The 14,143-nt window shown below is 49.0% G+C and overlaps 1 protein-coding gene across 1 annotated transcript in view; it reads left to right on the forward strand.

Annotated features, from left to right (window-relative positions):
* Positions 1 to 10,767, forward strand: part of pitpnm3 (PITPNM family member 3) — a gene marked incomplete at both ends in the record, with an annotated part of 115,049 nt that extends 104,282 nt beyond the window's left edge. The window contains 4 exons of the mRNA XM_084467227.1: positions 31 to 214; positions 658 to 786; positions 1,992 to 2,328; positions 10,628 to 10,767. Coding sequence (XP_084323353.1) covers positions 31 to 214; positions 658 to 786; positions 1,992 to 2,328; positions 10,628 to 10,767 — 790 coding nt within the window. The remainder of the gene's footprint in view (positions 1 to 30; positions 215 to 657; positions 787 to 1,991; positions 2,329 to 10,627) is intronic.
* Between the last annotated feature and the right edge of the window lie 3,376 nt (positions 10,768 to 14,143).

The following is a 14,143-nucleotide window of genomic DNA, read 5'->3' on the forward strand; positions in this document are numbered from 1 at the left end:
CCTCCTCCTGCTCCTCCTGCTCCTCTCCAGACACTGGCAGGAGCTGGGCTACCTGATCATCTACATCACGGGCCGTCCTGACATGCAGAAGCAGCGCGTCGTCTCCTGGCTGTCGCAGCACAACTTCCCCCACGGGATGATCTTCTTCTCCGAGGGGCTGGTCCACGACCCGCTGCGCCAGAAGACCATCTTCCTCAGGAACCTGGTGCAGGAGGTGACGGCCAGACGTGATATACATACGCATATACACACGCACAAATACGCAAGCGTGTGTGTGTGTGACTGTGCACACACACACACACTGAGCTATGTGTGTGTGTGCGCACACACACACACACACACACACACACATAGCTCAGACACACACACACTAGGGATCGACCGATACCGTTTTTCTTGAGCTGATACTGCTTTTGCTCCCTCCATTGACGTCATAAAAATTATATAATTATGATAACAAATGTTACAAGTCTCAATTTAAAAAAGGAACATTTATTGAACTGTCTGTAAAATTTAAAATCTGCGACAAAAATAGGCCTATATATACACACACACACACACACACACATAAACACGTACACACTCACACACACACACACACACACACATCCCAGCCCCCTGGCTAAAGCGCTCTGTGCTGTACCTCTCTGTCCTCAGTGCCACATTAAGATCAACTCCGCCTACGGTTCCATGAAGGACATCTCGGTGTACAACATGCTGGGTCTGCGGCCCGCCCAGATCTACATCGTTGGCCGGCCCTCCAAGAAGTACCAGAATCAGTGCCAGGTGGGTCCTGCTCTTTAGTTGAGTTCATCGAGCTAATGGCACGGCTGTCCTCTCTGCTGCAGCCTGCTTCAGCTGGTCTGTCTAGATTAGCTCTTCTTGTGTCTGGTCCTGTCGGCTTCAATGCAGCCTGATGCATTCTGGACTCATCTCAGTCTTTCTTTCTCTCTTTCGCTTTCTGTCGCTTTTTCTCAATCTCACGCTCGCTCTCTCGCTCTCTCTCTCTCTCTCTCTCTCTCTCTTTGTGTGTGTGCACATTTGGGTGTGTGTGTGTTTGAGTATGTGTATGTGTGAATGTGTGTTTGTATGTCTGTGTGTACGTATGCCTGTGTGTGTTTGTATGTGTGTGTTTGTATGTCTGCTTGTGTGTGTGTGTGTGTGTGTGTTTGTATTGGTGCGTGTGTGTGTGGCTGTGTGTATGTCTGTGTGTGGGTGTGTGTATGTCTGCGTGGCTGTGTGTATGTCTGTGTGTGGCTGTGTGTATGTCTGTGCGTTGGTGTGTGTATGTCTGTGCGCGTGGCTGTGTGTATGTCTGTGCGTGATACTGTGTGTATGTCTGTGCGCGTGGCTGTGTGTGTGTCTGTGCGTGATACTGTGTGTATGTCTGTGCGCGTGGCTGTGTGTGTGTCTGTGCGCGTGGCTGTGTGTATGTCTGTGCGCGTGGCTGTGTGTATGTCTGTGCGCGTGGCTGTGTGTGTGTCTGTGCGTGATACTGTGTGTATGTCTGTGCGCGTGGCTGTGTGTGTGTCTGTGCGCGTGGCTGTGTGTGTGTCTGTGCGCGTGGCTGTGTGTGTGTCTGTGCGCGTGGCTGTGTGTGTATGTCTGTGCGCGTGGCTGTGTGTGTATCTCTGTGCGCGTGGCTGTGTGTGTATCTCTGTGCGCGTGGCTGTGTGTGTATGTCTGTGCGCGTGGCTGTGTGTATGTCTGTGCGCGTGGCTGTGTGTGTGTCTGTGCGCGTGGCTGTGTGTGTATGTCTGTGCGCGTGGCTGTGTGTATGTCTGTGCGCGTGGCTGTGTGTATGTCTGTGCGCGTGGCTGTGTGTATGTCTGTGCGCGTGGCTGTGTGTGTGTCTGTGCGCGTGGCTGTGTGTGTGTCTGTGCGCGTGGCTGTGTGTATGTCTGTGCGGGTGGCTGTGTGTGTATGTCTGTGCGCGTGCCTGCGTCCGCCCACTCACCACCTCTCACTCTCGTCTCCCGCCGGCCGCCCAGTTCCTGAGCGACGGCTACGCGGCCCACCTCTCCACCCTGCAGTTCGGCCACCGGGCGCGGCCCAAGAAGACGTCGTCGGTGCGCATGGTGCTGAGGAAGGGCTCCTTCGGCCTCTCCGCCAAGCCCGACTTCCTCTGCAAGCGCACGCACCTGCGGCGGACCATGTCGGTGCAGCAGCCCGACCCGCCCTGCACCCCCAACCCCAAGCCCGAGCGCGCCCAGAGCCAGCCCGAGTCGGACAAGGACCCCGGTGGAGGAGGAGGAGGAGGTGGAGGTGGTGGTGGTGGTGGTGGTGGTGGAGGAGGAGGAGGAGGAGGAGGAGGAGGAGCTGTGCACGGTGTGTGGGGACGGGCCTCCATGCACCGTGGAGACACCACCCCCTGACGTCCGCCCCGGAGATGGAGGAGGTCTGGGAGACGGGAGGAGACGGAGGAGACGGAGGAGGAGGAGGAGCAGGAGGCGGGCGGGGTCCAGGGAGTCCAGTCCTGAGGTGAGACCCTGAACGTGAGGCTTTCTGTGACACGCCGTAGGGCGTCCACACAGAGCAGCAGAACAGCTGTGACTGCTGTGGATCCCCTGTGTCTCCAGCTAGGGACCTTCTCTCTAACCTCTGCCCGCTCCGTCATGCACATCTGGATCACTGCAGGGGGCTTTGCTAAACGACTTGATAGTCGAATATTGACGGACAATAATCATTAGGATAACTAATCTTAATCCTTTAAACACTGCAATGTGTCCCAGCTGGTGTCTGAACAGAGGTCCCTTCAGACTAGCCCCGAATAAACCAGGCGCTAAAACAACGTCTGAGGAATGATTTTATCGCCGGGGAAAAGTCGCATGTGAAGCCAAGAGCTTCAGAGGCGATTTCCTCAGATGATAGCTGTCTCTCTCACAAAGCACTTATTGAAGCCATATGCGTCTGGCTTCAATAAGCTATGTGTTCCGTGGTCTTCTTGAAGGTCATTCCTGTAAAATCACGCCTTTATCCACGTAGAAGTAGCATAACGGATGAAACCTGTCTCCGTACCAAAGTAAGAAACCATGGCAACTAATACCCGTGATTAAGAATGGAAGTCGGAAGTCCCTGTGCCTGGCCGACGGGCGGGGCGATGGAGACGCTCCCGCAGCAGAGACTCAGCCCTCCGTTGGGCTGACTGCCGGTTTTAGCACTGAGTTAATTAGCCTTTATTAGCTGCTCAGCGGGGAAGGCTTTCTGTTACGCACACGCAGGAGGGTTGTCATGACGTCACACTGACAGCGGGTGGAGTTACTGTCACTATTGTCCACATTGTTATTATTGTTTGGATTTTGGAAATCTACTCCATGTGATGAGAGAGAGAGAGAGAGAGAGAGAGAGAGAGAGAGAGGGAGAGGGAGAGGGAGAGAGAGAGAGAGAGAGAGAAATGAAAGGATGAAAGGAAGATTGATACGAAAGAATGAGAAAAAATAAGAGAAAGGATCAATGAAGAGTGAATCAAAAGACTTGGCGAGAGAGAGAGAGACAGAGTGAGAGTGAGAAGGAGACAGTGAGGCAGCGATCAGTGGCCATGGTTCAGTTCAGAGTGAGGCTGGTGGGGCTGAAGCTGCCCCACCAGCCTCACTCACTCTGGCCCTCCTCATCCCCTGTGTGATCATTAGAAGCTACTCTTCAGAGTACAAGCCATCCTCCGCTGCTCATTATGCAGTGAGGAGTGAGGAGCTGCGATTGCAACGTCACACTCTCAAACTCAGATCCCCCCCACCACACACACACGCACTCTCACACACACACACACACACACACACACACACACACACTCACAGAACCACATATACACATACAAACAAAGACCCACGTACACAGACACCATCACACACAAACTCTCACACATACACACACACACAAAGACACACACACACACACACACACACACTTTCTGTTTCCAAAGTGGGAATTATTGCGAGGGGATTGTGAAGGAGAGGACCACCGTCGCTGCCACCGCCTGAGAACAATTAATGCACAGCTGCACACAGCGATCAGCTCGTCAGCGCGTCTCTGCTGCTGACCTGTCTGTCTCTCCCTCTCTCCCTCTCTCCCTCTCTCCCTCTCTCCCTCTCCCCCTCTCTCCCTCTCTCCCTCTCCTCCTCCTCTTCTCTGCAGAGGCTGGCCTCCGCCTGCGTCTGAACACTCAACATCTCTGCTGTCCTACTGAACCCTGATTCAGGCTCTCCTCCTCCTGCTCCTCCTCCTCCTCCTCCCGCTCCTCCTCCTCCTCCTCCTCCTCCTCCTCCTCCTCCCGTACGTCTCCTGTATGTCGGAGACCTCAGTGCTCCCGTTGTGTCGAGATCTGTGGACACGCCGACGCTGGAGTACCTGGACCCCCCCCCCCCCCCCACACCCCGCGAGGAAGCCTTCACTGAGGACCGGTCGAGGGGCGGAGCCAGATGGATGGTTGGGAATCCCCTGTAATAAAAATATTTACATGTACTTCACAAACACATGGATACACACACACGCACACACACACACACACACACACACACACACACACACACACACACACATCAACTCTGGTTGACGGGAATCCATATGTTCCGAGCCCTACTGGTTAGAGATCTCTCTGGGCCCTTTCCCATCATCCCAGTCACCAGTCCCAGTACGGAGCAGGCGGCCGTTGGCCTCTGGCTTTGAGTGTTAGTGTTGTGATCCGGCTGAACCCGTGGACCCCCCGTTGACCCCTGAACCCCATCTTCAACTCCCTCCCTCCTCTCTTCCTCCCCCCTCTTCCTCTCCTCCTCCTCCTCCTCCCTCCTCCCTCCCTCCCCTTATATATGATATGCACTATCAAAGTCAAAGTTCCATTTCACTGATTTCTTTTGATTTCCTTATCAGCTAGAATTCCCAATTGAAAACAAAACAAAACAAAGAGTTGCATTTCTGTTTTCTTCTAGAGCGTTCTGAGTGTACTCTTCTGTCGTCTACTAGATAGTGTGCAGTGGACGTCCAGCCGTCTCAGAGAGACACTTGTTTACAGACTTGGTCCAAAGCGGTAACCGGTGCGAAATAAACAAAGGAAACTGTATAAAGTGTACAAAGATTAACATGTGAGCTTGACCCCCCTTCTGACAACGTAACCACCGTCAGGCCTGGAGGTAGACAATGAACACATGACACCACGACGCTGTACATAATCATCTCCAAGGTACCAATCCGGTGGCGGCACTCACGATGACTTAGTGACTAACATGTGACATGTGATTACCAACCCAGCACCCAGTCACCACTCTGTCCTTGACTAACATGTGACATGTGATTACCAACCCAGCACCCAGTCACCACTCTGTCCTTGACCCCCCCCCCCAAAGTCCCTCCAGCGTTTGTGAGCGGGTTTTTTTGTTCGGTTCAGTTTTCCCGCGGTTGTATATGTGACGACAAGCCTTGGCTGTTCATGTTTCATTTTTACGGCAAAGTATTAGTTTCATTTTGCTATTGCTGTCGCACTCAAACACACAAATACATAAATGATTCGGGATAATGCCACCCTTCTGAATTCAAGGCCTTTCTCCATGCCTGCAAAGAAAGGGGGATTGTGGGTCATCAATAATCTGCTGTTTTCATGGCCAAAGGCGGGCTGGAAACAACCTTGCAAGTTGTTTCCAAAGCAACAGTGACAGAGTGAAGGAGACGACACTCGCTGCGCTGCCTGTATGTATGGGGATGTATGGGGATCTGGGAGGGAATCATCTCATTTAATTTGTTGACACTCATGTCAAGTCTGTGTACTTTGTTGGAGAGACTTGAGTGCATTCTGAAAATGAAACGTGTCCTTTTAGTCTTAACATGTTTTCGATAATCGTGTGTGTATGTGTGTGTGTGTGTCTATTGCTTTCAAAATGTTAATATGGTTGGCAAAAGAAATCAGGCTTTTGCAATCAAAGAAAACTGTAATGGGTGGGCGGGGGGTGGGGGGACCCATTAGTGAAATGTCACCAGGACTCCAGTGCACCATTTACCGTGAGTGCATTTGAGTTGATAGTTCTGTTATGCAACCTCATCTTCTCCCTAATGGACGCTGCGCTGCATAGGGTCAGGTTCTCCACAGTAAACCTATCCCAACTGTGCAAGCCAAACCTATTTTTCTACCAGTAAATAATGTACATAGAAATACTAGACATGTCCTAGTTGGGGCCTTCTCTCGTTTGACTAGTTTTGCCTTAAAATTGTATTTGACGTGATTGATGTATAGTTATTATCAGTTTTATTTATGTCATGACCAAAGTATAGATGTATGAGTTTACCCTCTTGACAAAGTGCATTTTAAACAATTTGATATTTTGTCCTGGGATATTTGAGGTACATACTGTGTGTGTGTGTGTGTGTGTGTGTGTGTGTGTGTGTGTGTGTGTGTGTGTGTGTGTGTGTGTGTGTGTGTGTGAGCTGCGAGGTGAGCTGTGAGGTGAGTGTGGGTGTGTGCTCTGTTTTCCTGTGTGTTTTTCTATGTGTGTGCATGCGTGTGTGTGTGTGTGTGTGTGTGGGTCTAGGTATAGGTGCGTTTTGTGAGTTGTAAGTAGTGTTAATATGAACATAAAGCCCAAGAAGGTTAACATGTAAAAACTCTTTGATTTAGGACTTCATCATACCACCCTAGAGCTGTCCAGCGTTAGGGCATACCTACGACAACTGTATAGTCTGAGCCCCGCTCCCCCTGCTGCAGACACAGCTGGGCTCACAGCTCTGTGTCAGAGGATTCCACGTTTCAGGGAATTACACGTCTTGAGAGTGGACCCTAGTTTTCAGTTAAACTGTGAAATGGGTTTGACGGAAAACACTGCGGTAATCCTGGCTTTGCACTACAAACCCAAGAGGGAGGTACCGCTCGTTCACCTTCCAAATGAATATCAGAGATTCTCTTTGTCGTCGCTGCTTTCAACGGCAGTCGACTTAGCAGGAGGTTCAACTATTCAGAATGTCAATGGTGATGAAGCATGCAGTGCAACTGTCTGCTGTCTGGAAGTCGTTTTGAAGTCATTCTTATGCTCTTTGGTTTTCACACACACCTGGATTCTCGCTAATGCTCCTGACATCTTCTGGAACATCAATATTAAGCATTCAGTTGTCATCCTACACACATCTCTCCCCGACACAACCTTTGATGCTACACGCATGTACAGATGTTTGCGTTACAGGCTGCTTTATAAAAAAAATAATAGGACACCACGATAATACTTATAGCACAGGAATAATACTGTAGAGGCTGTGAAATATCTTTTTATTTTGTTTTGTTTCATTTAGAGATATTACTATGAAAGTCAAGGCACTTTGACACTGTCAATCCTTTGAACAGGTGACCGCTCTGTATGTGACACTATAGCTTATTGGTTTATAGGTAATTAAAGTGAAGTAGGCACTTTATCGTGAACAACAATTCTTAATGGCATATGATGATATATTGGTTTACAAGGAATTGTTCTGTGCATCCCAACGTTTGGATATTTGTTGATGATTGTAATAAAAAGGTTGTTAAACAAGCATTCCTTAGTATGAGGTAACTGCGATAAACTGTTGGTAACCTTAAATTTGTATGCTTAACACATCAGTGGTAAGAAAAATATGATCATATATTCTGCTGTTGAAATGTGTAACACATCTGAAAATTAATATTAAAATATTTTTATTTGAATCACTGTTGTACTCTTATTTATGTATGGCTTTGTTTAGTTTTCACACATTGTGCCTCATTTTACAATATCTGTCTTTATTTATTAAACCGAATAAAGGATTAGACGTGCATTATCTCCACCTACTTTGACCTATTGTTTAAACACACAAACTAACAGTACGTATTTCCCCACAGACAATCACCACACTCCAAACGTTTGTGGCTAAAATGTTCAATGTCAAACTCTCTGAATGAGTGCTTTCTTTTCATTCAATACAATCAATGTTTGCACACAATTAACAACTTATCAACTTAATTCAAATGTTCAAAGGCTTAAGTGTGCCTTTTTAACAGTTTAACCAGGTGAACTGTGTAGAAACTGGTGCCACTGGCTTCCTGTTTTAAGACTATCCTGATATCATTTCTCTCTGGCCCACATACCGCAGTCTTCTGCCCCATCACTGACGGTGCTGTCGTGGGTCTCAGAGTATACTGATTATTCTCTGGTAGGCGTCTGTATCCAATGCTAGTTCCCACCAAACCAGATCCAGGGGCCTGCTGCTTGGCCTGCCTGGAGACTGACTGTATTCACCTCGTTGATTCAATATTGTTTGTTGATATCCGTCGATTATGAAATAAATTTTCCAACATCTCTGCAGGTTCAAACGACTTGCAGAGCAGGACCATCACTATCAGCAGAGCTTATTGTTGTGTATTGTTTTTTTTTTTTTTGTTATGAAGTCTCTCTCTAGTGCAGGCAAATAATTATGGACACCAACACCTGTAATTATGCGTTTTTCATTTGCCTTACTCGTGTTCCAATTGTAATTATTTTTAACATTGAGAAAGGGTTGGGGGAAATCCAGTGACTCTAAAATCAAAGTGCTTTCCTTTTGTTGTCGTTTGCTTTCCTCCAGCTGAGTTAATCCTGCCTGTTAGCATCTTGAGTCCAATCTTTTATCTTTAAGACACACACATCAATGGAAGGGGAAGCAAACATCTACCGACACAGCAGCAGAAACACTCCCTCATCAAAACCCCAAATAACCACGCACGCTTCTTGCTTTCCAGCGGAGTGATGTATCCTCGGTGCAGACCCATTTCCCTGACCTATTATCTGACCCATTTTATTGTGTTTGTGTGTAGCAGACGCCATCCCAGCGAGACTCAATCAAAGCGGTTATTTTTAGGCCCAAATTGCACCTTGCCCGGACGCGGCGGCTCTTTCACTTTGATTCCGCCTATCAATTCCTCTTCCCCTGCGTATTCCCTTTGGCAAACTGAAAATCATCCGCATCTTCCGGCATCAAAGCCCCCTTAGAGCAACACGGGCATGCTTTTATGCTTTCACGCTCGGATCATCCGGAGGACAGTGGGGGTTTAGGGGGGGGGGGAGGGGGGTTCTAAAGTTGTAGATAAGACGTGAAGTAAAGAAGAAGTCACGGAGGAGACGGGTCATCTGAACGTGAGGGAGTTAGAAGAGCTGTGAGGCCATTCTGCTAACCACATCTGACCCGCCGGTGGTGGGAATATCTGGGAATATGTGGATGTTCACACCACCAGACCAAGGCTCAGTCGGAATATCTCAATGTTCAGTGAGGGTCACAGATGTTTGTGACGGGGTGAACGTTGAGATATTCCGTGATGTTCTGTTCAAACCATCAGACCAAGGCTCAATCTGGATATCTGGTTTGATTCCTGCGGTCCTATAGTGTGGTGGTGCCTCGTAGTTGATCCAGTTTTGATTGTACACTTGTTTTGATTGTTGTCTGCTTCCTATTGGACAAACGGCTATCTGTTTGAACAGAAACGCAAGATGTAAATGGGTAGTAAGCTTAAAGTTTGATGGATCCTGTTGCCCCTTCGCATTTGCATTCAAAGAGAATATTTTCTAAAGCTAATTTGTGTCTCAGTGTGGGCAGAGCACAAAATTTTCTAAAGCTAATTTGTGTGTCATTGTGGTCAGACCAGACTTTCTTGCCTCAGGCTATACTGTTCAAAGACATTTTGAACTTGAATATTGAATGAATATTTTAATGGAATAAGGTTCTTTGGGGTAGAGGGCCGAATTCTTGATCTACATGGCTATTAGTCCAGGGCCAACCAAGGCATGCGCCAAGGCATAATTGTTTTATTATGTGTCGCAGCCCCAATTTTGGCACATTTATTGTGGATGTCAGTGTTGATGGAAGTTGGAAGTGTATTCAATGGAAGGAATTAATTCCTCAAGGCATGCTGTATTGACCGGGAAAAGCTGTGCTCTGTCTAGCGAAGCAGTGCCGGCAATGACTTCATGTACCAGGATGCAGTGCAGACAAGCTTCTAGTGCTTCTATATACTGTGACATGAGCAGCTGTTGTCAAGACATAAGACATATGTCAAATACGCAAAACTACAACGAATACACTCTGGTCGTTGTAGTTTAGGTAAATGTAAAATGACTAAAAATGACTAAAAATTTAAGTTGTATTAATTAATTAATGAACAATGAACATTAATGAACAAGGGTGCTCCTGTGCAATGCAGGAGACCTCTCCCTGAGTCTTGTTTAACCTGTGCACACTGATTACTCTCGCATTAATGTGCAAAAGGTGTGCAGCCTCACCCAGCCCCAGAGTCCAGTCAGTCGGCCATCATCCACACACACTCCCACAAGCTCATCTGTTGGTCAACAGCTAGCGTGAGGTGACAAAAGTACTCTTTCAATGGTCAGCTGCCCTGTTTTAAATTGACATTTACATTTACATTTATGGCATTTAGCAGACACTTTTATCCAAAGCGAATTACAAAAAAAGTACATTTGTCAGAAGAAAGAGAAACAATATCTCGCTGTCGGTCCAGTAAGGATGTTCATAGAACCAAGTCCCAAGCACTAACAATCACTAGGTTAACCCATTCCCCGTACACAACAGAGACAGCTAGGGTAAGATGCGACACGATGCTAGTACTACTCCTTTTAGTGCCCTCTTGGCTCTCCTGGTCTGCGTTCTTTTCCAGTTTACCCTCAGGCTCCTGAAGCCGGTGTCCACCAGGCCTCTGTCCCTGTGAGGCAGAAACTGTTCCTGCATAGTAACGCACACTCCCGCTCGCGGCTGGTGTCGGAGGAGACGATGTCCAACACAAGCGGCCCACGCTGATATTCGTGGCAGCAGAATGATTCACTCTCTGTTGGCATCGGAGGGAAGTTTGAGCAAGGCACCACCCAGCAGCTGTCTGCTCTGGACATCTCCGTCGACGTTGGTGGCTGACCGCACCGGCCACACAGTACAGCCCTTACGCGGACGGAGGGAGATAATGTTGATAATTGTCGAAAGTTATCCGTTAAGTAATTTCTTTCTAACCGATGTTTGCAGTAGAACTATCATTGGACGATACTTAAGTACTTATGGCGATACAAAGAAAAGCTTTACTAATTCAAGTCTGTTTTCTATCCCCTTTCCACCCTGTAAGGAATCATGACAGATCTGCGTTTTCAAAATGTCAGCTTAAATCTTCACACCTTTAAGCTTCTCACTCCTTCAGCTCCGTCTCTCTACTGGAACGCCCGACAGGCCTTTACAGCCGTGAGGGACACCCTGGTACCCCAGGCCACCTGAAGAACACCGCGTTGCGTTGCTGTGCGTCACGTTACAGCCATGGGATCATCTATGAGAGCGTCGACTGCGCCCCGCGGTCCCCCTCATCTGGAGAGGAGCGCCACTGGAGTATAAAGGAACAGATCAGCGGCCTCCGTCTTAAACAAGCAGCTCGCTTGTTTAAGAGATCACAACCGAAGATCATGAGGATGATGCTCTCTTGGTATCCACGGCGGCGGTTACTGTTGCTAGGGGCAGAGGCTCGCCGTGAGATGTTGGATTTCACCTGTGGATACGAAGGGAAGACGACAACGACACAAGGAAAACAACAAACGCATGTAAACAATAAGAAGAAACCGCCTTTGGTTTTAACTGCCTTCTTATCCACAAACCCATCCTTTCCTCCGCGATGGAGACCGGAGGAGGGCTGAGCTCCGGCGAGCCTCCCCCTCTCTCCCCCCCAGAGAGTCTGACCGGGGGCCACAACAGAGAGACGCAGAAGAAGCAGAAGTGAGCTGAGCGGAGACAAGCGGCGGTGAGTCAGAGTCGCTCTGCTCCTGCTGGCAGCTGAGGCGTCTCTCTCTCTCCCCGCGCTGCCAGACACATTGTCATTCATCAGAGAGCGCGTGTGTACCGACCGACAGGATCTACAACCCACTCTGTCCTTGGCGATGCCGATGCCTGTCCAAGCGCCGCCGTCTCACCCAGAGGCGGGCCTCACTGGTCACCGCCACGCCGGGTTCATTTGAAGCAGAGGCCTGTATGCAACTCGTCTCTGTTAAACCGCTGACGTATTATGATGAATGGACTGCATTTATGCTGTGCTTTTCTAACCAGTGGCAAAAAAAAAAAGTGTCAAAGCGCTTTACAATATGGCCTCACATTCACCCATTCATACAAACAATCACTCACCGACGGCGGTGTCAACCATGCATGGCGACAGCCAGCTCGTCGTCAGCAGTCAGGGTGAGGGCGTCTCGCTCAGGGACACCACGACAATCAGCTAGGAGGAGCCGGGGATCGAACCAGCAACCTTCCCGTTACCAGCCAACCCGCTCTACCTCCTGAGACACGTGCCAAATTATAAGAATGGAACACGAGGTAGGATCCTGATAATGGACTCAAACACCGTGAGATTGACTGTATGGTAACCCATCGAGTTAACCTTCACCCGCTGTAGTTTCTTATAAATAAAATGCCAGGGCAGGGGCAGAGTCGGGCACTAATAGCCACTGGGAACATTCTGACCGGCCCACCACCGGCCCTCCACTGGCTACACACTGCAAGCCTACATTACAACAGAGTGACTAATCACAAAATAAGTCTCCACAGTCATCGGTGCATTCAACCAAATCAGGGTGAACCGGTCTCACTCACGGGGTCATACTGCAATCGACATCCACACAAACACTTCAATTTGGATAGAACAACTTAGATGCATTTTGGAAATGATTATTTAGCCTACCATGAGTCTACATAAACCCTGCTCACTTGCGTCGGCTAACATTACATAACTTCTGCTAGTGAAGGCGAGCAGCAACTCTTGGTCAAACAGCTAGTTAATTACATAGCTTGACTTTCTAGCGGTAGCAGCAAGGCTATTGTCGGATATAGCGGATGAGAGTTTTATTGATAAGAGGGTAGTAGAGAGATAAGGGATCGAGACTAATGCCCTAGATATCCCCCTGGGAGTGAGAGCCTTGAACGGTGTCCGCTTGGACCTGGTGGAGCTGAAGACCGTCCCCCTGGGCCTGCGGTTGTCCGGGAAGTCGGTGAGCTTCCATGTAATTGACTCTCCCCATACCCTGTTAGTTTTAGGGTACCCCTGGTTCCACAAGCACAATCCCCACATCGATTGGCCCACAGGCAGCTTCACCGCTTGGAGCACATGCTGTCATTCCCACTGCCTTCGATCTGCCCCGACACCCTCGACCAGGGGCGGAGTGGGGCACTAAAAGCCACCGGGAGAATTCTGACCGGCCCAGCCCAGCCCACCACCGTCAGGCGGTTACTGGAGGTGCGCCGCCGTGGTAGGGGCTACCAGTATCTGGTGGATTGGGAGGGGTATGGCCCTGAGGCGCGGACGTGGATTCCCCGGAGGCAGATCCTGGACCAGTCCCTCATAACTGACTTCAACCGGGTCCATCCGACTGCAGCCTGGCATCCGCCAGGTGGCGTCCGTAGAGGGGGGTGGGGGTAATGTCATCCCCTCCATTTCTGCCACCTAGTAGGACCCGATCTTCTCTCCATTCAGCTCCACACACCTGCCGGCATCATCAACTCCACACACCTGCCGGCAATCACCAATCAGCTCCTTCTATATCAACCCCGGTTCTCCAGACGATCAGCGCCAGATCATAACAGACCTTGAATAGTTTTTAATCTTCTTGTGGCCTCTCTGTTTAATCCTTCTTTCCGCAGAACTATCCAGTCCTACACATCTAACCCATGTTTCCTTGTTCCTCAGTTCCATGCTCCCGTACCAGATTCCCACCATTCTCCAGTCCCCCCGGATTCTCAATAAACACCTCTGTTCCATCTTAGTTGCCTGGTCAATCCTGTGTCGTGCTTTTGGGTCCACTACCTTCCCCCGTGATCGTAACAGCTATAATGAAAACTGAACTTACTAGTAACCACTGACAAACTGGTTGAATCCAAGAGCCTCCCGCCTAGCAATAACGTCAATGATCAAGCTCCGCTAACTGTTCCTGTCAATTCACCTGCACGACTCTTGATGCTTGACTTCTGAATAAATCATCAATCGTTATTTTTGGCTCCATCCACCGTAGTCTGTTATGAATAGCCCAACACTGTCTTCGTTGATGTCAGACTAATGCAGGGTGACCAGACGTACTGGTTTTACCGGGACAGTCCAGATTTTGAGTTGTGTGTCCCGAGTCCCAGCAACAGCCTGTCGGGATGCTAAAATGTCCCGGTT

The sequence above is a fragment of the Micromesistius poutassou genome (genome assembly GCF_964030765.1).
Source record: "Micromesistius poutassou genome assembly, chromosome: 4".
Classification (NCBI taxonomy): Eukaryota; Metazoa; Chordata; class Actinopteri; order Gadiformes; family Gadidae; genus Micromesistius; species Micromesistius poutassou.